The sequence below is a fragment of the Leptomonas pyrrhocoris genome, assembly GCF_001293395.1.
Source record: "Leptomonas pyrrhocoris isolate H10 chromosome Unknown, whole genome shotgun sequence".
Lineage (NCBI taxonomy): Eukaryota > Euglenozoa > Kinetoplastea > Trypanosomatida > Trypanosomatidae > Leptomonas > Leptomonas pyrrhocoris.
The window spans coordinates 463,550-488,481 of record NW_015438374.1 but is presented as its reverse complement, the minus strand read 5'-3'; the positions used below and the strand labels follow the sequence as shown (position 1 = coordinate 488,481).

The 24,932-nt window shown below is 55.2% G+C and overlaps 3 protein-coding genes across 6 annotated transcripts; all 3 read right to left on the bottom strand.

The window, feature by feature from the left end:
- Positions 1–160: 160 nt before the first annotated feature.
- ABB37_07406 (hypothetical protein) lies at positions 161–10,293 on the bottom strand (the record flags this gene model as incomplete). The annotated part of the gene is made up of 1 exon (XM_015806038.1): positions 161–10,293. The coding sequence occupies exon 1, from the start codon at positions 9,344–9,346 to the stop codon at positions 161–163; it is 9,186 nt and encodes a 3,061-aa protein (XP_015655515.1). The 5' UTR covers positions 9,347–10,293.
- A 4,002-nt stretch (positions 10,294–14,295) lies between these two features.
- ABB37_07405 (putative mitochondrial putative pretranslocation protein, alpha subunit) lies at positions 14,296–16,027 on the bottom strand (the record flags this gene model as incomplete). Of its 4 annotated transcripts, none has more annotated exons than XM_015806034.1 (1): positions 14,296–16,027. In XM_015806034.1, the coding sequence occupies exon 1, from the start codon at positions 15,754–15,756 to the stop codon at positions 14,296–14,298; it is 1,461 nt and encodes a 486-aa protein (XP_015655511.1). In that variant the 5' UTR covers positions 15,757–16,027. The 4 variants fall into 4 exon arrangements, with proteins under 4 accessions (XP_015655511.1, XP_015655512.1, XP_015655513.1 ...); XM_015806035.1 differs by having other exon boundaries at positions 14,296–16,026; XM_015806036.1 differs by having other exon boundaries at positions 14,296–16,025.
- Positions 16,028–17,693: 1,666 nt separating this feature from the next.
- Positions 17,694–19,592, bottom strand: ABB37_07404 (hypothetical protein; the record flags this gene model as incomplete). Its single annotated transcript, XM_015806033.1, has 1 exon — positions 17,694–19,592. One exon carries the CDS (start codon positions 19,590–19,592, stop codon positions 17,694–17,696), a length of 1,899 nt encoding a protein of 632 aa, XP_015655510.1.
- Between the last annotated feature and the right edge of the window lie 5,340 nt (positions 19,593–24,932).

Below are 24,932 nucleotides of genomic sequence, written 5' to 3'. Positions count from 1 at the left end.
GCGAGAGGGAAAAGGGAAAAAAATTGAGCGCTGCGCTTGCGAAAGAACGGCAAATGTGCCTTTCAGAACGAAAAGGTACTGAACAAGGAAAAAAAAAGGAGGCAAACACGCACGTTAAGCGTCGCTTAGGAGGGCAACAGTTTTGAATACAAAAGAAAGCTCACGTTGAGACATCGCTGTCGTTGCCGCTGGCGTAATCAGTCGCCGCCACATTCCGGTTGTTTAGCGGGGAATCTGAATGGTTGTTGAGACGGAGGGGAACGTGATGTACTAGCGGTTCGTATGCACGCTCGACATCGGTCAAGGATTTGCCGTTCAGCATGGCGCACGGCGGCGGTGGAGTTTGCGCCTCCCTGCGCTTTTTCACCACGTCGCTGACACCACCGCCGTCGCTTGCGGAGGTGCGCTGCATGACGGAGGGGACCGCCGCCGCGGTGCTCGTGCTTGGCGCACACAGATCGCACGAGTCTGACTTCGTCACGGAGGTGATGCCCCTGCTGCCTTGTGCGTTGCTTGGGTCTGCCGCGTCGGCACTCACCTGCACACCGCCGTTCAGCCGCTCCGACGGCGGCGATCGCTGCCGGGAACGTGCGCCGGCCGGCCACAGCCGCGACCGCCCGCCGCCCTGCCCAATTGGAATACCGCCCATCACCCCTTCCGCCGCCACCTGCGCCGTGCTGCTGCCCTCCACGGAGAAGCGGCTGTTGTCGACGGAGGCCGGCGACATCGGCTCCTCGACGGATACGGTGCTGCGCGGGGGCCGGTGGGCGGCGGCGGTGTTGGCACGGGTGTACCACTGCAGGTCGTGCGGCGCGGAGTGCGACGTGTTGGGCGATGTGGGCGAAACGGTGCCCGTGCTGGCCTGTCCAAGCAGCGCCATCGCACTGGAGGACACCTCCACGTGATCGCCGACGCTGCTGCTGCTGCTGCTGTGGCGGAGGTTGTCTGTGCTGTCGGGAAGCACCGTCATCGCCGCGTGATTCGTCATGGAAGCCGCTCCTGCCCCTTCCGCGTCCGTCGGAGTGGAGGCCGCGTCCAGGGAAAGGCGCTGAGGTGCGACTCTTTCCTCGCCCACCTCCTGCGACGACCCTTCTGCTGCTGCTGTGGTGGTCAGCTTCAGCTGCGAGAGCGTCTGATTCCAAATATCGCGTGTCGACAACGACTGGTGGCGCGGCTTCTCTTTTCTCGCATGCGCCGTCGGCAGCGGATCCGGCTCCTTGCCACGTTCTCCCGGGATAGGCGACCCGCCACGGAGACTACTCGCGCCGTTGCTGCCCCTGCCATCGGCTTCCTCTGCCACGGTGGCGGCCGCAGCGGACGGCGGCGAGGGCGGCGAGCATGGCGTGGAGCGCGCCGACGCATGGTAGGTGCTGCGCAGGCTCGACGGCGACGTCCCGAGCGGCAGCGCACGATGGTGATGCAGCACACGGTGCATTGCCCGGTTCAGCGCGGCGTCGCTCAGCAGACCGCCGCTGCTGGTGCCGAGCGGGGCGCTGCTGCCCATCGCATCAACAAAGAGGCGGGGGGACGAGAACGGGGACCCGGTGAAGCCGCAGCCGCCGACGCTGGCAGCCCGCCTGCTTGAGCCAAAGACCGCTGTCGCCTTCGTCGTAGGCAGCTCCATCAATATCACCTTCGAAGAGGCGGATGGTGGCGTCATGGCTAGCGTACTGCCTGGCAGCCCCTGCTGGGACGCGACCGGGCTAGCCGGACCACAGCTGCCGCCTCGATGAGTAACATCCGCGTCGGCCGGCGCTGCGTCATCGCAAGGCACGGCGGCGCCAGAGTTGACGCTCCCGACTTCTGCACCCTCCCCCGCGTTCTCCGTCGTCCTCAACTCTTCCGGGGCGGAGCGGGGGCTTTCCATCGTGCTGTTGCTACGGCTACCGCTGCTGGTATTACTGCTGTGAAGGCAGCCCGCCAGCAGAGGACTCGCCTCGACTGGTTGCACCGCCTCTTCGACGGCAACGATGCTTTCTGGCTCTGCCGGCAGCTGTGGTGGGCTGGACAGAGCGGAGAACACTTCTGTCTTGTTCTCCCCGGCTACCTTTCCAACTTTGCCTTCATCCTCCCTCGCCGCTCTAGCCAGCGGAACATCCGCAGCGTTGCCCGGGACTGGTTCACGTGTCGCAGGGACTTCCTCTGCACAGGCGCACGCCGCCGCCTCCTCCTCTGTTGTCGCCGACAACACCCCCGTCAGCGCTCCAGCTGCAGCTGCCGTCGCATCTCCTTGCACCGTCTTCACCTTCGGCTCCTCCGCCGCCGCGACGACGCTGGCCGGCAGCGCAGACGAGGGCACCGTTGCCTCCGCTGGCGATAACGGTGGCGGTGGACCCTCTCCTGCACTCCCCCCTACCACGTCACCATCGCCGTGTGTTGCGCCCCTCCCTGCCCTCGCCTCTCCGCTGGTCGGCGGCTGCACACTCGATGGAGCGCTGTCGCTGCCGGTGTTCGCTGCCGGCGCCTTCAATTCCACCTGCTCCGCCGTCGTTGCATCGGTGTTGTTGCTGATGCTGTTGGGGTTGACGGGTGTGACGCGCACCGGGGCGTAGAGCACGGCGCTTGGCGCGGCTGCCGTTGGGCCTGCCGCCGCCGCGGATCTGTGCTCTTCTGCCAGACCTCCGTTGATCTCCTTCTGCTTCTCCGCCGCCACTGCTGCTGCTGCTGCAGCGGCCGATGGTGCGTTCCCTTCCTCTGCGAGTGGCTCCGTCAGCGTCCACGTGTCCGGCATCCGGGTCCTCATCGTGTCCAGCTCCGCTCGCACGCCGGCCAGCGTGACGCGCGTCGGCATGAGACGCCAAGACGGGTGTGAAGGCCGCAAGTGTCTGCGGTGGTTGGCGCGGTCGTCGCTGCCGTTGCCGCTGTGGAGGTGGCTCGGCGATCGACTGGCGCGAGAGACGCTGTCGACGCCGCTGCTGTGCTGCTGCTGCGGATGCAGATGGTGAAGCGCGTGGTGACAGTTGTCAGTCCCATCGGCACCGTCGTGGCGAGGCAGGTGCGATGAATGACGCTGCTGCTCGATCGACTGCGGTGCGGTCACGTGCGACGCGGAAGCGCTGGGTGGTGACGCCCTCCCTTCCCTCTCCTCGTCGGACGTCTCGGCGGACGCAAACGAGAAGTTCGCGAGTCCCTCACTGGCGCACACGGCGCAGTGATGCGCGTCATCGCCCGCGTGGGCGCCTTCATGGTGGTGACGGTGGTGGAGACGATCACGTGCCACATCGTCCAGGTCCTCCGTACCCTCCTCCACGCCTTCGAGGTCGTCATCGCCGTCGTCGTCGTCTTCCAAGTTATCCGCGTCGACGTAATGAGGAATGTGGTGACGATGATGTGCGTGAGCGATGCTGCTGTTGCCGGCGGCAGCAGAGGAGGAGGAGGCCTGCAGAGGGGTGCCCTCGTCGCTGGTTTCCATCCTCGTGCCAAGCAGACTCACACACTCGAAAGAGCTCGTGCGGGGCCCAAGCTTCACCGCCGTCCCTTGCAGAGGCGGCCGCCCCAGCAGGCCCGGTGGCGTTAAATGCGCGGAGGAGCTGCACGTCACGCCAGGTACGCCGCTTGGAGAGGGCGGTGCGGCGATGCCCGGTGCCACCAAAACGCGGCTCGGTGGCTTAAAAGCCTCGCCAGAGAAGTGGTCTGTGCTGCGCAGCAAAGGCAACGCGGAGAGCGCCTCCACCGCCCTACTACGGGCTGTTGTCGCACTTCCACCTTCTTGCCTTTTGCTTTCTGCGAGTCCGTCGCCGCTGTGGTCGTGGCCCATCGAGTCCACCGAGGGGCCTTGACTGCACATCGCCGGGTTGGAGCCGGAGTTGATGGACTCACTCGAAGCAGCAGCCGCGACGGCAACGGCATCACCACTGCTGCTCCCGTCACGGCCGTCCACTTTGTGCGCCTGCGCTGTCACCGCCGGCTCGACCATCGACGGATCCCACTCGTCGGAGTACAGGGTCGTTAAGGAGTCCTTCGACGACGTCACACCTAACCGCGGCGCTACCTCCTCCTTGCGGCTGCCCATCACATCCAAGTCGTCCACGTGCAAGATGTTGCCGTGGAGGTTGCCGCGGGCGTCGCGGGCCGTGACGCCCAGCATGAGGCGCAGCGTACTGCGCGACACCAGGTACTCCTCACGCGACGCCTCTGCCCACTGCGACTGGCGGTACTGCAGGTGATCGAGGAGGGACAGGTAGCCGCGTGCGGCGTGATCGGGGTTGCGTTTGACGTCATCGCGCCAGCGACGCACCACCAGCGGCGTCCGCAGGCCCGCCTCGAGCAGCAGCGCGTACTCGTTGAACAGCAAGATGTGCCCGTCGCGGGTGATGGCGGTGCTGTCTTCGCGTTTCGTGTGTTTCTTCTTCGGATGATGCTGTTGTGCTGGACCGGCGTGAAGACTTGGAACGCTGTCGGGCTGGTTGTCACTGCCCCCCTCTCCATCGCCACCGCGATGCGGCGGACCAGAAACAGCGTTTTCCCTTTCCGTGTCCGCCGGCGCGGGCGGCGCGGGTGCGGGTTGGGAGGTGCTACCGTCGGACGACAGCGTCACCGAGGATGCCGACGAGACGCAGGAGGACGAAGAGGAGGAGCGCGAGGACGCGTTGGAAGGCGATGACGACGTCGCCGCCGTCGAAGGCAGCCGAATCGAGGTGGGGGACACGAAGGAGTCGGAGGTAGCCGCATCCTTCACGTCCGCGCCAGGGTGCTCCATCTCAGGGGAGGAGCACAGCGAGAACGAGGGCGTGGTGGCGGCGGTGGAGGAGGGGGTGGAGCCCGTCCGCTCGACCACAGCCATCGCGCCATCGTGCAGCGGCTCCAACATGCTCAGCTGCGCCTCGTATAGCAGCGTCAGCAGCTCGTTCGCCACGACAGAGTTGAGGCGCGGCTTCTCGCACAGCAGCACATCGCCCATGGCGTCCAAGACGGAAAAGAGTGAGGTGCACACGATGACGTGGATCGGCACCTGAACGGCGGTGCGCGACTTGTCGAGCAGTGCGGCCGAGAGCAGCTCAAAGTCCGACTTGCCAAAGCAGAAGGAGTCGACGAAGGCACGCCGGTAGCTCTCCTTCTCCGTGACGACCGTCCCACTCGTGTCATCGAAGGAGCGCCCGAGGGGGTCGGCGCCGATCGAGCCAGGGTCAGAGTCATCCGGCTGGGGCAGCAGCAGCTGATCCCGTATCGGGTCCGCGGCGGGGGCGGGGGCTGTGGTCGCAGTGGTCGCGGCGACCGGCGTCCACGTCTTGCTGTTCGGTCCTGTCGACACCGCGAAGGGGGATGTCATGGTGTAGCTGTTGCGGGCGCTGTTGAAGTGCGAGGGCACCGCGCTGCCCACCGCCGTCTGCGGATCACTCATCGTCCCGCCCTCGCCGACCGTGACAGGCATGGGCGAGACGCGGCCGAAGGAGTCCACGGCGTAGAGCGCCGGCGTGGTCGGAGTGCCCTGCGTCGTAAACGGCGCCGTCGCGGTCGTGAAGCTGCCATTCGGATCCTCGGTGATGGTCACGTCGTTCATCGCCATGCGCCGTTCGTCGGCCTCCCAGCGCGCGAACACCTCGTCCAGTCGCCGCACCTTCTCGTGGTTCGCGCCGTGCGCAAAGTGGCTCCGCATCCGGTCGCGGTACTCCATCATGCGCCCCCGCAGGCGCACTCGGGCGTTGCGGATGTTCACGTAGTGCTCGAACGGAACGGCGACGTCGTAGGTGCCGGCCCGGGTCAGTGTGCGAGCGCTCAGCAGGACGCACTTCGCCCAGTGCAGCGCCAAGCAGCGCCGCATCGTCCGCACCTGCGCCACCTCTGACTCCTCGGCCGCCGTCGCGCCGGTCACGACGATAGTGGGCGGCGGGGTAAACGCGTACGGCCGCGGTCGCGGCACGTGCTGCATGGCGGAGGACACGAGGGATGTCGGGACGTTCAGGTGGGCCGCCAGCAGGGGGGCGAAGCTTCGGTCGGGTCCCATCAGCTGCGGCGGTCCGGTGGGGGCAGCGGCGGCCCGGCCAGCGACCGCCGCAGCGACCGCCGCTGCAGGCGAGGAAGAGGAGAAGGACCACGTGAGATTCGCGCCGGCTGCCGCGGCGCCGCTGGTCACTCCTCCTGCCCCGCCACCGCCACCCCCACCGAGTGCCCCGGCTGGCTGCGCGACGGCCGGCGTCACGGAGACAGACTGGTGGGCGTGCGCCGCCAGCTCCGACAGCCCGCGCATCATCGCCTCGATAAACGGGGTGCTCCACGAGTTCGTCAGCAGCGGGGTGCGCAGCAGCAGCGCCGACGTCTGCGCGAGAGTGAAGGCGTACTGCAGCACCGCCTGCGCCACGGTGTGCCCACAGTTGTACTGGTTGTTTTCGGCGACGAGTCCGATGACCGTCATGAGGGGGTGGCAGCGCGTGAAGCAGGCGGCCAACACGTACTCCACCCGCATGTTCGTCGCGCGCGTCTCTTGCGGCTCCGGCGCGGTCTCGGGCGGCGCGGCGCCGTCGCTGAGGTTGGTCGTGGTGTCGTTGCGCTGCAGCGGGGCATCACCCACGTCGTTGTCGCCGTACTCGAAGCGGTTCACGTTCCACTTGCCGGACGACGGCGCGCTGCTGTGGCCGCCGTCGGAGGCGTTGGAGTTCTCGCCGCCGAGGCTGCGCCACCCGCCGTCGGAGGACAAAGAGTGCCCATCCGGGTCACTCGCGTCTGTGCTCTGCGGGTTGGTGCTGCTGAAGCTGCTGTTGACGAGGCTGAAGCAGTCGAAGCTGGAATTGGCGTCGGCCACGCCGGCGACGTGCTGACGCTCTTGTTGCTGCTGATGCTGTCGCACATCCGCGCCGCTGCAGCCGCCAAAGACGTAGTTCAGCACCCACTCCAGCGCCATCCCGCCGCGAGACCCGGGTGGGTGGGCAGCGAGCAGGTCGGGTGTGAGGACGTGGGCAAGCAGCATCGTCGCCTGCGAGGTGAAGACGGCGCCCTCCGCGTCAATTACACGGATGGATTCCGCGGCGATGGCGGAGTGGTTCGCGGCGAAAGCGATGGCCGTCTTCTTCAGCACCTCCAAGTTCGTATTCGCCGCCACGAGGAGCATCTCCTCGACCTGGTGAAAGCGTTGGCAGGTGGGGCACGCGTAGGCCGCCGGGGTGCCACGTGCCGCCACGAGCGTCTCCGACTCCGACTCCACCGGCGTGACGGGGGATACCGCGCTGCCGGCCGTGGTAGTGGCGGTGTAACTGGGCAGCAGATACGGGGGTGATGGGTAACGGAGGAGGTTGTGGGAGCTAAGGCGGCTGGTGTTACTGCTATTATTATTATTATCATTGTTGGTGTTCTCAGACGAGGTTGTCATCGCGGAGGCAACCGTGAAGGAGCGGTTTGGTAGCACCGTCGTTGTGGAAACCGGTGCGTGACGGCTCTCGTGGCTGTACTCCTGCAGCTGCTGCTGTACCGTGGTGATGCACAGGAAGGTTTCGGTGAAGGCGTGGAGGCTATGCCGCACCAGCAGGCCCAGCGGGGGCTCCTTCGCCTCCGCTGCGATCTGCGCGTCCACCACCTCTTCTCCGGCGCCGCGGATTGTGCCGAAGGAGGAGCACGTGTCGGTGCGCAGCTCAAACGGGGAGCTGCGGTCTTTTATGCTGACGGTGGTCTGCGAGCGCTGCCGTTGTCGCCGTTGTCGACGCAGGCGGCGGCGACTATCGATGGCACTCTCCAGTAAGGAGCCGGTCTGCACACGACGACGATGACCACCGCCATCGATGCTGCCATCCTCACTGACGTCCTCGCGGCGGCCGCCGTCGCAGTCGTCGTCGCGATCCGACAGTGAGTCGTCGATCCCGCTGGACTCGCTGCTCGCACTGCCGCTACTACTGTTGCTGCTACCATCTGGGCGTAGCCACGGTGGCATGTTCGACCGCCCAGGCTCGGTGCGGTAGATATACGACTGCACCAGCACGAGCGACACGAGAAGCGACTCCAGCAGCATCAGCGCGTGACGGATGCGACGGCAGTGCAGCTCCAGCGAGGCCTCCAGCTCGGCCGTGGAGGCAAAGGTGGTCCGATAGTTATGCTTCGGCGTACTAGAGGGGGGCGTCACGCTCGACGCAATGGGAGGCGGAGGCGGCGGGGGCGGCGGAGTATTCTGCCCACACGACACCTGCTCGGACTGCGGGTGCAGAAGCGTGTTCGACCCGCTTCTCTGCGGAACCCGCGGCGGCAGCGTCGTCATGAGCGGCGGCTCGCTGCGGAGGCGGCGGAGGCGGCGGAAGTGCGGTGTCCCGTCCTGCGTGTCCGAGCCGGAGTCGTTCGAGGAGGTGCTCGAGGCCGGCTGCCGCCCATCCAGTGAGATCGGGTTCGCGGAAGAGGCCTCCTTACGAGGCGAGTAGACGGTGCAGGACGGGAGGCGGCGCGCTCCGACAGAGACGGCGCGGTGCTCGCGTGATCGGCGCGGCGACGACGACGACGTCGACATCAATGGCGCCGCGACGGCATCGGCCGAGTCACCGCAGCCGGGCACCACTCCCGAGGAGACGTCGTGAACGTGCGGATTCGGGGCGCTGACGGAGGCGGGCGCCTCCAGCAGCTCGTCCTCCACCGCACGCCGCACGACGATCTCCATCCATTCACACGAGGCGTGCAGCACCCGGCAGGTCCACCGCACCAGACGGCGGTGGTCATCGTAGAAGGCGCGGACGGTGCGGGCGTCCCAGATGGGCCCGCAGACGGCGGTGAAAGCCTCGGCGGAGCCCTCGCGCACCCGCGAGCGATCACCGCACAGCAGCTGCAACGCCAAGATGGACAGCTGCGTTTGCTGCTCATGTGTCAGTCCACCGTTGCCCTTTGCCGCTGCTGCGGTTGCGGGCGGCGGCGACGGCGTAGAAGGGGCCGGGGTGTGCTCTGCACTCCACGTCTCGCGCTGCGAGTCGTCGCTCATGCTCGCATCGCGGTGTAATAAACTCTTGCTGCGGTCCACCGCGCCGGCGGGAGAAAGGCTGCTGTCGGCACCGTCGTCGGATCGGAGACCGTAGCTGCCGCCGTCGCGGCGGTGTCGCCGCTGATGCTGCGCGTCCTCGCTGTCCTCTTCGCTGTCGCGCGGCGCATCGCCACGTTGGACGAGATTGTCGGACGAGTGGAGTCGGTCTTTTTTCTGTAGTAGCTGCGTCCGCATGTGACGGTGCGGCCGCCATTTGCACAGTGCTAAACTAAAAAGCAAGGGAAGCCGATGGCGCAGGTACGTGGTGGTGTAGTACTCCCCACGCATCGCGTCCGCGCGGAAGTCGTCGGCCAACAGAATGCCGACGACGTCCTCGTGCGTGTGGTAGTGCGCCTTATGCAGCGCTGTCAGCGCAGACTGCAGCTCCGTATCGCGCGCGGCAAAACTTCTACTGGTGAACATCTTATGCGTACAATCCCTCTGAATGGGGTTAATGACTGTATATTACGTCGCAACAGCAACCACAAAAGAACCCAGCGACGAGTGTGCGCAGATGAAGCAGCGAGATATACGAAGGTGTTTGTTTCTGCTGCCGCTGATTTTCAATTTCAAAAATAATATTAATAAATCTATACTTTTGAGGTCGATTCACACGCACACTGATGATGTAGCACAAAGCACAAACACGGAGTACAGAAGATGAGAAAGAGCGTTGTAAAGAAGAAGAAACCCAGGATCAACCCTCAAACGAGCACTCGCGGAGGAGACGCTGATGTTTCGCTTGATAGCTCCTAAATACAAAATATCGCTACGCTCGTATATTTAAAAGGGGGAAGAGAAAAGAAAAAGACAGATCGGCTCCTGCAGGCACCTGCTTCTACTGACCTACGAATATGTGTATATCAACGAGCCAACAACCTTGCACTTGTATCTCAATGTGCAACGCTGGAGTGTGATGATGATGATGATGTGTGTGTGTGTGTGCGTGTGTGTGTGAATCTAGCACCCCTTTCACCTATTTGTGAAATTCGAAAATGTGAGAAAGAGACCTTTTTTAGACGCTTAATAAATACAACAACCAAAAAAAGTTGCCGAGACAGCTCTTTGCTCGTTCTTCGAGCGCTTTCTTTTTCTCTTTTCTTTCTGTTTGCTTGCGCTACGTAGTCAGTGCTGCAACGGCTCACGTCACGCTGGTAACGCTTCGCCCCCAGCGTCTGATCGAATCACGCTAGGCGAATAAGCCGCGTTCACGTGGAAAGGAGAGAAGAGGGAGTAAAACAATTCTTTCTTTGTTGAAAGAGTCAACTGCAGGGGAAAAAACTTTTAAAAAGAAAAACCAGAAAACCCAACAAAACCAGACGAAAAGATCATACAGACGTTTTGGATGCTTCCTTTCTCACCGCAGTGCTAGCGTACGCAGCGGCGGGAAGCACACGAACAAAGACAATAATAATAATAATAATAATAATAATAATAATAAAGGAGAGAGGGAGAGAGGAGGGAGAGGAGAGGGGAGAAACGGAGATAGTCGTCTGTTCGTGGAGGGAGAGCACGCAACAGCCAAAATAAAAAAAAAACAAGGAGCAGGTCTCACCAAACACAGAAAGAGGAACGAGAAGAAGAAAGAGAATTAGAAATCAAAACTAAAGCAATAATACTACTGAATAATAATAATAAAGATAGAAACGGAGAAGAGTACACAAGAACACACCAAAACCTGCTCTTTACACGTTGACGCCCAAAGATATAAAACGGCCAAGAGGAAGAATACCACGTTCAGATAAAAGTGGGGAAAAAAAATTCAGCAACAAACAGCGGAATTACAAGTTTGAAGCGGGGCAGCAGAAGATGAAAAGAACCAAAAGAAAAACACAGAGAAAGACAAAAAGATGTTGTGAGTTAAAAGGCAGCAGAGGACACAAAGAAAAGCACTAAAACAAAAGAAAGAGGTGTAGCAGAAAATGAAGAGAAGACGAAGGATGGAAAAAAAAAAAATAGACGACGAGCAAAAAACAGTATTCGATGGTACTTGAAAAAAAAAAAGGGGGAGAAAGAGGAACAGGGAGAGGAGAGAAAGCGAAGGAACCACCACAACAAGAAAAGGCCAGTTAAGCGGCCAGCAGTTTAGCACTTGTCATTAACCAACCAACCAGCCAACATACAAAAGGAAAAAGAAATACGTACGGGCAGACGACCGTCGAAGCTGATGTGAGTTGAATTGATAAAACAAAAAAAACCTATGTTTAGACACCTTTCTCAAGACCTCGGCCCAGCCTCGCTTGTCTTTTCAAATCGTCTTCTTCCCTAAACCCACACAAACAAGAGGTAAAAATCAGTCTTTGACTTCGTCGTTTTTTTGCCGCGGCTTCCGTGCGGAGAGTCACGTACAACGCGGACAGGGAAGAAAAAAAAAAGAGAGAGAGCCTTTTCCTTTAGGTAGATGCTTTTTACAGCTGCTCACGTAATCTTAAAAAGAAGGAAAGAGGAAGAAATTTTTTAAAGAAGGGGGAAAAAATGCGTGCTGGCTCGTCCGGGCTGTCAACGCAGAATATAATGATGAAACAGCGGATTACTTTGCTGATGACGTTTTTGTTTGTTTGTTGTTGTTGTTGTTGTTGGGGCTACGCGTCTTCTTCTCTCGCCGCTGATACGAACACCGCAGCAATACACACGTTTGTTTGTTGGTTGGGGGTTTTTTTTTTTGACAACAACAGTAGGGTGATGGTACGGTACTTCTGTTTTTCTCTTTCGTTTTGAAAAAGAAGTGCAAAGGAGAAAATAAAATCAAGAGAACAATACGAAGGAAATTATTGAATTGTACAATACATGACCAACACCTCAAGATACGCGCCCGCACACACACAAGCATGCATATGTATAGGCGCGTGAGAGAAGAGATCAGACAAAAAAAAAGGGAAAAGGAAACAGAAGGCCGTGTTTCAGAAAGCTGCAGCAACACAACGCGCCTCACCCGTCGATGGTGGCCACTCCGGCACACTTCTGCAGCACCGTCAACCTATCGTTTTTTTCTTTTTTGTCTGAGAAGTTCTTTCCAGTACTTGCGTATGTAGAGAGAGAGAGAGATGCTTTAGATAGATATCGTGCTCGTTCATTCAGTTTCTCGCCTTCCCATTCGAGAAAACGAGAGAAAAAGGAAAGAGAAAGAAAGAAAGAGGTGTGTTTATGCAAATCGAAAATGCCGCGGCCGGCGTGTGCGTGTGTGCGTGTGCGTGTGAAAGAGAGGAGACACGTCTGCGTGTACGCAAGCAGCGCGCCAACCCGAAAAACGACACACACAAACTGCAAATAAGAAGACAGCAAAGCAAAACAAGATCCACGTGAAAGAACTCGAACAGGAAAGAAACAACTAATAGCCCAAGCAGCTGTGATGCCGGCGTACTGTTGTGAAGACCCCAAATCCGGGAAAGAGCGAAGAGAGAATTCGTCTGTGATAGACGCAATATATATAATACGTGTGTGGTGTGTGAGTGCAACTACCTTGTTGCTCCTGATGGACCCACCAGACACTCCCTTAAAAGAAAAAAAAAACACAGGACGCCTCACGGAAAAGAATGGAGGTGACGTTGAAGGAGGAGGAGAGAGAGGAGAAGAAAAACACTACGAGGGGATGTGCGTTCTGATGCTGCATCACCGGTAGGACTACGTGTCACGAGAAGACGCGTCAACGTGGTCGACGTTATACAGAAGAAAACGTGAAGAGAGAAGGGGAGGCGGGGCAGGGGTGGAAGGGAAAGGAAGAGAGGGAGGGGGATAGAATGCGGTCAAAAGCAGACGCTCGCAAGTACGCTGCTCTGGGGTCTCTCGTGCTCCATCTCAGCGGCATACGTTTTCCTTTGCCTTTTGTAGTTGACCTTCGTTGAAGCACGATCCAGCAACATCAACGAAAAGTGAAAGCTTTCGGAAGAGGCGGTCGCTCCACAAACGCACACCCTCTTCGTATTCACAATAATAATAGAAAAGGAAGATCGTTCGAGGCCCAAACCAAACACGGTGTGTTGTTGCTTCTTTGAAGAGGTACACCCAGAAAGTGCAATTTCCATTTGCAGCCTTCTGTCTCCTTCACTTTTTTCGTTCTACTTCGTCATCGCATGAAGGCAACTGATGGGCACACAAAGGAAGAGAAAGAAGGCGCTCTCGTCTCCCTTGCCGGATCAAAAAAAAGCCTCCCACATCAGTTTTTTTTGGTAGTTGTTTGTTTTTGAGTTATTTAGAACATCATCATCATCATCAGAACTTTTTTTTATCTTTCTTCTCTTCCTCTCCCGCGCACGGCAACACAAAAGACCACAGTCACGAACACGCCGACATACACGCAGCCACGTCCCACACAGACACAGAGAGAGAAGAGACGCGTGCACACGCTACAGTGCAAAACCGCAGGTACAACCGACGCACATCGACAGTAAAGCTGGAAAAAGAGAGAAAAGAGGGAAAAAAGGAAAAGATAAGAAGGAAACTGAAACCGTCATCGTCACGTGCGTTTCAGGTCCTACAGAGTCAATCTACTTCAACTTTCTATCGTTAAGGTGGTATCACACATGCTTAGTAATAGTCTCATTATAAAACCGACAAAACAAAAACAAAACAAACCACCAAACGCGCACCCCGAAAACAAAAGTAATGCCGCTGCGACAACGCAACTCGAGGCGCCGTGGAGTGCGCAGGGAAGTACGAACTCGGAACGAGAAACACACACGCACACCCTAACCACCACGAAAGTGGAGAAGAAAAGAGAGAAGGGAGAGGGTCAAGGAGGAAAACAAAAACCGAAACAGAGAGCAAGAACGCTGCCACGCAAACAGAGAAGAAAGAACAAACTCGATACAGCGAAAATCAGAAACACTTGTGTAGCTGGTGTCTCTTCAACCGGCAACTGGCACCGAAGAGAGCGGAGGAGGTGTCCCCTCAAACTTCACCCACATTCGAAATTAAAAAAGCCCAGGAACGTGAATGGAGAGCTCCGCGCAGACGCACCCGACGGAGAGAGGAGAAACCTCCAAAAAAAAAGGTAAAGGAAAAACGGAGAACGGCCACCACAGCACAGAAAACAAATAACATGAGCGACACCCACTTCCACTGTTGAACATCTACTCCTTTCTCCTCCGCTCTGCTTCAGTTTACCCGCCTGCCGCTGTCCACAGGCTACGCCTGACAAAGATGCCATGCAAACACCTATCGAAGGCGACTCCTACCGTTCCCCCTTTGGCCGCGCACATCGCGAGAAAATGAAAAAGGCGGATTCACGCGCTCGATAGCTCCACCAACAGTTGTCTCACTGCACGAGACATTTCCCTTTCTTTTGTTTTCTTTCGTTTTCTTCTATCATCATAATCGATCTCTTCCCGTCTCGCATGTATTCCTCTCTCCCTCTTCTTGTTGTTGTTGATGTATTACGCAACCTTCTGCTTCAGGAAGCCGTAGCCAAGGTCCTGGCCTTCCTGCTGGAGAATCTCGTAGTACTGATTGATCATCGTGACGGACAGCAGGATGCCGGTGCCGCTGCCAATCGCGCCGAGGAAATCAGCGAAGATCGTTAGCGCACCGACGCAGAGGCCGCCGAAGCTGGCCGCCACCGGGATGTACTTCTCCAGCAGGCGCGTCATATCGTCCTCGCTCTCGCGGGCCTGGACGAGCCAGCGGCCCTGCGCTGCCAGCTGCTTCGCCACATCCCGCGGCGCCGTGTGCGAGATCGTAATCCACAGCCGCGAGAAGATAGCGCAGGTGGTGAGCACGAATACGATGTAGAACACAGCGTGGATGGGATCCGCCATCAGATCGTAGAAGGTCGCCGGAGGCACGAGGTAGTACGCGAGGCCGCCGACCGGGAAGAGCTGGCCAGAGCCACCGCCGTTGTAGCCGCGCTCCTCCCAGCGGCCGAACAGGTTGATGAGGAAGTTGCGGTTGCCGAAGCGACGCGACAAAATCTGCGAAAAGAAGTTAAAGTTCGACACGACGCTCGTCTGCAGAATGATCGGCATGTTGCTCGTGTAGAAGAGCTTGATGAGGTAGGGCTGGCGGTCGTTGCCGTTGAACTTACTCTTCGTCATCAGCGGGACGCGGAAGCCCTGGAAGAAGACGACGACGACGAAGACAACGGCCGTGGCGAAGATGTTTGTCAAGTTCGGCAGCTGCGGGCGGTAGAAAGCCTCGCGCAGCGCACGCACCTTGTCGGTGCGGGACACGAGCAGGTGGAAGAAGGCGATAATGGCCCCCTCGAACTCCGCACCGCGACCCGTGTTGATGGTGGACGGGGAGAAGCACTTCCACACGATGGTGTCGCACACGTTGGTCGCGATGAAGAGCGAGGTGCCGTTGCCGATGCCCCAGCCCTTCTGCAGCAGCTCGTCCAGCAGAATGCAGATCATCGTGGCGGCCATCAGCTGGAAGACGATCAAGGCGCACATAACCACCCCGATGCGCGACGGGTCCCCGTACATGCCAGAGGAGACGTAGGCGACGGCCTCCACCACCGTAATCACCAGCGCCATCACCTTCTGGAAGCCCTCAAAGACCGCGCGCTCCTCGCGGTTGTTCGAGTCGTAGTTCAGCAGGCGCACACCAGCTAGAAGTTCCAGGATGAGAGAGGCGGAGACGATGGGCGAGATACCGAGCTCCATCAGAGTCCCCTTGTTACTCGCCAGCACGATGCGCATCCAATAAAAGGGGTCGCTGGCGTTGCCGGGGCGGGCGCCGTAGACGGGCACCTGGCAGCAAATGAGAAAGATGAAGAGGGCCACGGCGGTCCACATAATGCGCTCTTTGATGCCCGGCATGCGGCGCGGCTTCTCGATTTCGGGGAGAAGCGCCAGCACGGGCTTCAGCGACATAAGCCAATTTCCTTGCTTGCTCATTTTGTCTTTTCCTTATTTCTTGTTGTTCTTATTGGGGTGTGTGCTCCTTCCTGTGTGTGTATGAGGGTGTGCAAACGCAAGAGGGGAGCGAATATATATAGGTGGATATGTATTACGGGGCGGGGCGGGTTGAGGAAGGTTTCACAAAATGAAAGAGAGTGCGGAGAGCAGCGAGAGCGCCGTGGTGCTGTTCCAGTGCCAACAGCTCCTGTTCCAAAGACGACGGCTGATTGGGGATTGTAGGGATCTGTGGTTTTTAATTTTTTTCTCTTCGAATATTGACGTGTCAGAGACAACGACGACAGAAGTTGCATGTGTGCGTGAGTGAGTATATACGTGTGTATGCGTATGCGTGCGTGCGGGCGTGCGAGTAAGGCGTGAAGCGCAGTCGCAGTTGAGTAACAGACACGATGGTGTGCGGCAACGTAAGTGTGTTTTCAGCCATTACAAGATAGTCGGTTTTTCCACCAAGAATGGAAGCAAGAACGGCGAAAGGGAGAGAGGGAAGTATCATTCGCTTGCATCTGACTTAGACAAGGAAAAAAACAAAACGCACTTCCTGTTTGGATACCCCGTCAAGTGGGGGAGCGAGACACAACGGCATCGTTACGTGGCAAAAACGAATAATAATAATACTACTTAAGCAAGAAACGAAGGCGAAAAAAAAACTCGTTTCCTATTGAAGCACCCTTCTGTCCTTGTGTGTGTGTGTGTGTGTGCTTGGTGTTGTTGTTGTTTACTTTCCTTTGGTGGTTGGTCTTATTTGTTGTTGTTCTGTGATCAGCACGACTACATTTCTGCGAGTCGCAAGGCGCGAACACATCCCACGTGACAGTGTTGCAATGTACATCAAGGAAAACAAAAAAAAGTCAAAAGAAGTTCACTCTTGTTCTAATGAATTCTCGTCGTCGCTGACTTCTCCGCCATTTTTTTAATTCCATCTTGATTCGTCTTTTCCATTTGTTTGTTTGCGTGTAACAGAGGTGTTCGGTGGTGTGACCATTGTCGGTGAGACAGAGCTCTAAGAGACGACGATCAAGGCGAGAAGAAAAGGGTCGGAAGAACGCAACGCGCGGCGCTGCGTGTTGCGTGACGTGGAGGGCAGAAGCGCGGAGAGGACACGAGAAAAAGAACTCGATGAGGTCTATTGGCGTCAGGAGACGGAACGGGAGGAAGCCCAAAAAAAAAGGGAATACGAAAAGTGCGAAGCACAAGTATAAAGAAGAAGTAAAACCAAAAAACAGTCTTTCAAGTCGATGTCGCTTTCACTCACTACTACTACTGGATGAAGCGTGGTGCTCAAGAAATGAGAGGAGCGTCCACAAGAAAGGAAAAGAAAAGGCGCCATCCCCCTCCCTCCCTGTCTCTCCCTTCCTAAAGAGAAAGCGAAAGATCGGGTGAGGAAAAAAAAAGTCGGCGATGAAGGAAGTGCGACGTCCCAGTAGCAAGCGGGAGAGAGGGCGAAGGTTCAACCGCACGGCACCCGTTTTTTTTTTTCGCAGAAGGGAGGGGCCTCAAGACCGCGCAGACGAGAGTGGAGGAGTGGGTGTGCGTGCGTGGGTGTGCGTGGGTGTGCGTGGGTGTGCAAGTTCACCTGCACACACACACACCTCTCACAGACGTCGCAGCGCTAAGAAAAGAAAAGAAAAAAAGAAAGAAAGAACAGGAGAGTCTCCGCCAGTCGTCCGTCGTCCCGGAAGAGGAAGGGACCTTCAACAAAGGAAACGCAGTAAGCGGCGCGTGTACCTCGGCACGCACGCACATCTCCGTTGCGAGGATGTGTCCGACGTGCTTGGAGGTTGCTGTTGCTTTGTTTCCTACGCGCGAGTTGCACCGCAAACGGCTCCGTCGGCAGCGCCCTCCTTCTCTCCACACGCACCCAACGGAGGCAGCGCCGGTAGGTTGGGTGCCTGCGATGAAAACCCACAATGCAGCTTTCACAGTCGGATACAAATGACGCGAGGACGCCGTTGCCGCGCCTGCGGAATGATTTGCTGACTGCTGCGCGGTGGTGGGGGCGATGAGGCGGCAGCTGCGTCTTGTAGCGAAGCCGCGAAAAGAGCGTCCGCCGGAGCGGAAATGCCTCGCGGAGGAGGAAGCGGTGGGGGTTGCGGCGGGGGCGGCGGCGGCGGTGGTTGGACCGGTAAGAACGGAAGCCCCGGCGACTGAGTGGAACTGTGCGTCGTGGTGGTGGTCGAGGACGGCTGCGTCGGGCTGACGCTTGGACGAGACATCGCCGCTGTGTAGCGCGGCGGGGGACCCCCACGTTCAGCATCCCCGACGCGACGCTCCGCAAACTGGGCAGCGCCTGCCCATCTAGACCTGCCAGTGGCGCGTGCCACGGTGAACGTCGGCACCGCTCTCCCGGTGCTACACGACGGAGTAGAGGTGACAGACGGGGGGTGGAAGGGCGATGCGACCTCTTCGGAGTACAACCGCTGCGGCGGCCGTTGCTGCTGCGGGAGTGGCGGAGGCGGTGGCGGCTGCTCGTAGCAGCGCGTGTTTGTCTGCATTGTGGCGGGCGTGTGGTCGCCCGGGCGCGCCGTGGCGGGCAGCGACGGCGCGTGCATGGACGTCAGCATCGCCGCGATGGACTGCAGCGGCGAGGAAAGGGTGTGAAGCTGCGCAGCGCCCTCGACGACTTGAGCGGGCTGTCCGGCCATTTGCTGCGCCGGTGTGTGCTGCGCCTCGCGTGTCCGCGCCCACTCCACTCGTAGGCTGACACACTGCCGCAGCAGCTGCGCGAACTGCACCGGGTCGTCGCGCAGCGCCAGGTAATCGTTGTACGCCACGGGCACCCACTGCGTGTAGGAGCGCGGATACGTGCTCTCCGCTGTATGAGGTTGGGGCTGGCTTTGGGAAGGTGCGGCGTAGGCACGGCCACAGGAGCAGCAGGTGCCGCCGTGGCTGCCCACCGCACCCAGCATCGCAGCGCAGCCGGAGGTCTGGACCGTTTCCTTCATGGTGCGGATGCCTCTGAACCACTCCAGCGCCGCACTCGCGGAGTCTACGCCGTCGTACTCCGCGAAGCCAACATCGCGGCCGTTGGAGCGCTTCACGCGCACCTTCACACGGCCCTGCGGTGGCACGTAGGGGCACAGCTGATACTGGTTTTCGATGGAGGACGGCAGACCGTCGATGAAGAGCGTCGTCGCGGGCTTGTCGGCGGCCGCCACGGCAGAGAGCGGCGTCATGTTAGAGCTGGGCGACCCAGCAACGACCTCCGTCCTGTCACCAGCGTAGAAGTTGTAGGGGTGCCCCAACGCAGAGATCGGATCGCTGTAGGACGCCGCCAGACCGGAGGAGCCGCCGCAGGGGTTGAAGCTGCCGGCTGTGTCACCCGGCTGCCATGGCGGCCGGCTCGCCGGGGTGAGCGGGGACCTTCGATTGGAGGAGGTTGGCGCGGAGTGCGGCATCGCCCCCGGCAGAGACAGCGATTCGCGCTGTGCGTCGAAGTGAAGATGCGGCGATGACACGTTGCTGGAGAGGACGGGGCTGCGTAGGGTGGTGGCGGTGGTGGTGCTGGAGAGCGGCGAGGCATGAGGCAATCCGTCGGCGTTGCCGCCGCTGCTCACATCGCGCGAGACGAGAACGCGGTTGCCGCTGCTGAAGGAAGGTGGAGAGGTGGGGACGGTGCCGCTGGAGAGGGGTGAGTAAGGAGCGGGGCAAACAATTGGCGACGCGAGGGGCCGCTGTGGTACCTCCTGTTGCTGTTGCTGCTGCTGCTGTTGCTGGAGCGCTGCGCGGCGTTCGACTGCGGAAGGCGACGGCTGCGACGAAAACTGCTGGTACGGGTTGTGTTTGAAGCTGCTCATGGTGTTGTGTGGTGGGGCCATCCCACACGGCGATACACACACACACACACAGAGCGAAATGAAAAAGAAAGAAGGGAGAGACTTAATTTTTCCTTTGTTGTTTCCTTCTTCTCCGTTGCCTTTTGATTGCTTCCTGCGTGTCTTTGAGCGCGCGTCTCGGTGCGTTTCAATGGGGGGCGCGGTAGGAAACGCCCGAGAATTGTGTTCTTACTCCCTTTTGAGTTCGAAAGATAATAAAAAGAAAAGATAAGATAAAGAGCAGCTCTCACCTCAACACGTCAGAGACAAAAACAATCACGTTTCCGCTCCTTTACAGATTGTTTTCTGTATAAACTTATAAAGGTGTAACGCGCGTGCTTCCGTGACGCTCTTGCAGGGGGGAAGAAAAGAAGAAGAAAAAATCTACACTGAAGAGAAAAGAAAATCTGCTGCCAATGATCCAAAAAGAAGAAGAAAAAGAAACAAATTGAAAAAGACACTGTGCGGTATAAAAGTGCCTCTTGCTGGATTGATGAAGTTACGGAAATGGCAAAGAAGAGTATAATGGGTGTTGTTGTTGTTTTGGCTCTTTCACACCGCCCAATATGTATATATATATATAAAGATATATATAACTATATTTAACAAGTAAGTTCAACGTCGGAAGAAGAGAATGTTCTGTCTTTCCACTGATCGCAATAACAAAAACAACCTCAACCTTTTTGGTGCAAGTAAGGTACGGATTGAAGCAAGAAAGGTAATGATATATTTTCGGTACCTGCTCCTTCCTTGGTAATGATGATGTTGTTGCGGTGTGCGTTTGCAGGCGTCGGCGATCAGACAAAAACCTCTCTCCTTCTTTTCTGCTGTTGTGGCTGTTGTTGTTGGAACGTCAAACTTGTGTAGCGGCGGCGGATAGGAAAAGAGGCCAAATTACCCGTAGTGGACCTCCCCTTTACAGTTAAAGGTGTGTGGCAACTCCTCGTCGTCTCCCAAGCAATGTGCAAATGAAGAAACAGAACGGAAGTGCGCGCAGGTGTAGAAAAAAACAAGAAAAGAAAAGACAGGAGAAATAAGAAAACAAAAAGTGTTTTTCCTTAAATCCGTACGTTGCACGCGTGTGTCCAAGTTACCTGAAATGCCAAGAGTGCTGGAAGACGTGGAGACAAAAAAAAAAGAAGATGCGTGAAAACAAAAGAAAAAAAACAAAAAATGAGGACAATAAGATATAATATATACAGATAAATACAACTATAAATAGATAGATATATTTACGTACATATATATATCGGTCAACAAGATGATCCCGCACGACAGAGAACAGAAGAAGAAGAAAAACAATAAAACTTTTAAGTACTTTACAAATCTGTGAAGAAAAAAAAAGGATGTGACAATTCAAAAACGGAAGAGAAGAAGAGTTTTGTTTTGGTCCTGCTTTCAGAGCACCTCGGTTTAAAGTAAAATCGTTTCTGATTGGGGAGGAGGAAGAGGAGGAGGAGGGTGTGGTGTGAGGAAGACGAAAGAAAGAAAAAGGAGTCGAATTGAAGAAAAGAAGAAGAAAATCTGTGAGGATACAAGAAAAGGTAAGAAAAAAAAAGGGATAACAATAATAAATAAATAAATCAATTAAAGAACGACAAAATCTCTTCTTGCACGTACGCACGCTCGGACATCCAATTTCTATTGTTCTGATTTGCTGCTCTTTTCTTTTTTCAACTAAGCAACAGGTAAGTCAGCGCGCTCCTGGACGTTCCGTACTTCGGGAGTTCAACACCGCCGCAGCGAGAGCTGCAGTGCGTGTGTGTTGAAATCAGCAGGAATTTAAAATAACGAGGAAAAAGCTTATGCTTCAGGTAATAAATCTACCAGAAGAAGAGCCGAAAAAAAAAAAGGAGAGAAAGAACACACGAAAATAAAAGACACAAGTATGATTATTTATGTGTTGCTGGACTGTGCGATGACAGTCTTGACTGCGTGGTAACGGAATGTCGCTCGCAACTTTTTACTTTGTGTCGGCACTTCCGCCTGCGGTGTAGAGAGACAGAGAGAGAGAGAGAGAGAGAGAAACACAGGAATAATTAAAAAAAACCGAATGCAACGTGGCCAATCGTTTTTTGTTTCTCTCCTGAACGCACCCTCCTTGAGGAAATAGAAAGCACAAGGGTTGATCCACGTGAAACAAACAAAATAGATATATATATATATATATATATATATACTACATAAAAAGAAAAGAAAAGAAATATACTCTTAAGGCGGATGGAGAAAACAAAAAAAAAGGAGAAAAACAGAATGGAAGAAAAGCACAGCGAGTTTGAAATAAGAACCAAAAACGGCACTATCAGTTTTTTTCAGTGCCTTTTTTTTTAATTATTCTAAAGAGCAAACTCGGGGTTTACGGCTTTCTTCTGGAGCTTTTCTCTTTTTCTTCTTCTTGAGTGGCCCTCCGTCCGCTTTGGCGTTCTTCTCCCCTCCGTAAGAAGCTTCCGCTGATCAGGATTGCTGTGTTGGGCCTGCAACTCAACCGTTTGTTATTATTGTGCTTTTGAAGACCGCCCCACGGTGCGCAAGTTAGACAATAATAAAAGTAGTAAGAGTAATAATAAAAGTAATAGTAATTGAAAACGAAGCAACAGCAAGCAAAATAGAAAAAAGAGAATGTGCTAAGAGAGCAGGAGATTCAAAAACGGCAGTTTTCTTTTCTTTTTTTTTGGTAACACCACTCACCGTGTGCGAATCGTGGGGACGCACTGCAATTCAATGCCCTGAGAGATCGTCGGAAGAGTTTCAAAAAGAAAAAAGAACGTGGGCAGAGAAAAAAAAAGGTACTGTGGCTGCAGTTGCTTCCTTCGGGAAAGTCTTATCGCAGCGAGAACGAAAAGATAAATCGGTACAATATACAAAGAAGAAACAATGTGAAGAAGAAAGGAAACCAACACAGAAAAGCACGGAGAAATTCGAAAGAGGGAAGACTGAACTACACAGATATATTCTGTTTTTTTTCTGTAGGTGATGCTTGTCGTTTGTGCAGCGGACTCCTCGAAACGGTTATCGTCCACCTGACGTCCTGAAAGGATAAGAATAGAAGAAACAGTTTCTTTTTTCTTTTCTTCTTCTACAGACACCGACAAAAGCGAGGAGTCAACAAGTCGGTGGATCCGATGCGCGAACTACACACACACACACACAATTCGCAAACAATATCTGACACACGTAACACAATTGCAGAATAAAATAAATAAATAAAGAGGAAAAGTAAACGGAAGAGAAAAACACAACCAAAAAAGAAAGAGAAAGAGAAAGAACAGCTGTATTCATACGCTGAGTTAGGACAGAGAGAGAGGGAAAAAGAAAGAAAAGAAAACGTTTTGACTCAACGTGTCGGTAGAAAATGTGTTGCATACATATACTTGTTATATATGTGTGTGTGTTTTTCTCTTTTGCTATTTAATTTTTTTTTTTGAAAAGGCAGGAACGTATGCGGTTTAACAACTCGCTGTTAAATGGTCCTCTCTTCTTCTTTTCTTTCTTTTCTTTTAATAGATAAAAAGCAGTAAACCAGAAAACGCACGAGATCCCTTTTTTTTGCCGTTGTGGTGGTGCAGACTTGCTCCTCCTATTAAAGAAATGAAAACAAAAATATGGAAATTAGTAGGTGTCTTTATTTGTTTGCTTCCTTTGCAGAAAAAAAAACAGGGAAATCTTTCCTCCCACACACAATTCCGTGCCTTCCACGGAGCTTGAAAGTATAGAGCAGAGGGAAGAGTAACGGAGCGAGAAGGATTCAGAGGTAGTGTAACAGTTTCTTTTTTCCTTTTGACGCGAAGGAGGAGAGAAGAGAGATACAAATCAATTCAATAGTTGATCAGGATGGAGTTTAGAAAACCACGACAAGTGAACGGGAGAAGGAGAAGCAAGAAGAAAAAAAAGGTTGCGAAGAACACGGCCCACCAAGAGAGAGAAAAGTTGGTTATTCTTCTTTTTTTTAAAGAAAAAAGAAGAGAAGAGGTACCTTTGAGTACAATCAGAACAAAGGTTTTTTTCTTTTTTGAAGAGAGAGAATGCGCGTGGAGGGACGAAATAAGTTCGGCGTAAGAGGCAAGGGGTTTTAAAAAAAAAGGGACAGAGGGGTGTTTGTGGTACGCTTAGACACACACAAACACGCACACCTTATTTAAATGTTGAAGTTATTCTCTCTCAACAGCCTTTCAATTTGCGCAGCTCGTGATCTTCGAAAACAGTATTTTTTTTAAGGTGTTGTTTTTTTTTAACACTTCTACTGAATTTTTCCTCTTTTCTTTTCTTACCGCCGCTATCACGTTTTGCTCGGGCCCAACTTAACAGCTGTTTGTGAGGGGAATACGCCTCTTATCTTCTTATTTTTGTTTGTTTTCCAATCAATCCACTTTGCGCTCGTTGCTTTCCCCTCTCCTTGTCTGCCAGTTGTTACACCAGGACCGCGAACGTGCAACCGCAGCTGATTGCGTATACCCTTTCAGCCGTCCTGTCTTCTTCTCTTCTGTTTTGCTGTTGCGGTTTCGGCTGCAATGAATGTGGAACGATCTCTTCGGACCTATCTCCTCTTCTAATCCCCTCTCTCTCTCTCCCTGCCTTCCTAGCACACGCGCACACCTCACGTAGCAACGCTAGAAGGAAACAAGGAGAGCCCCTCTTTCTTTTCTTTCTTTTAAAACAAGTAGAAAGAAAACACACAGAGAGAGAGAGAAAAAAAAATCTTCAAATGAAATGAGAAAGAAAAGAAAAAAGAAACTCGAACGTACAAAGGCGCTACCACGCGTGCCCGTACTGGATAAAAGAGAAGAGAGAGAAACCGAAATCAACAGTTGCTGCTGTTGTGCTGCTGTGAACAACACGAAGTGGGGCCCGACCGAAGAAAAGCAACAAATGGAGAAGATGAAGATGAAGATGAAAAACGCAAAAGAGAGAAAACACACACACACACACAGACACACACACGGAGAGAAACAACAGTAAAAAACAGTAAAAATGAAGAAAGCGAAGGGAAGGGGGACCCACCAGCCCTGGCGATGCCAAGAGTGCGTGCAAGAAGAAGAACAAGAAAAAAAAAAGCAAATACCAAAGGGAGAGAAAGAGATGGGTGCTCCGTTGAGCGCAACACACACTCACACTCACACTCACACTCACACTCACACACACAAAAACCAAGAAAAGAAAAAAATGGTGTGGGACTGAAGGGGCGTTTATCTTCTTTCCTCTTTTTTGAGATATATATATATATTTGTTGAGGGGGAGTAGATACAAAACCTGCTTTCTTTGGAGTAGTCGTGGAGAAACGCAGTGGTCTGTGGGTCCGCGTAAAAGGCCAATTATCGTCGCGAATCGAAAACCGAAGCGCACGTG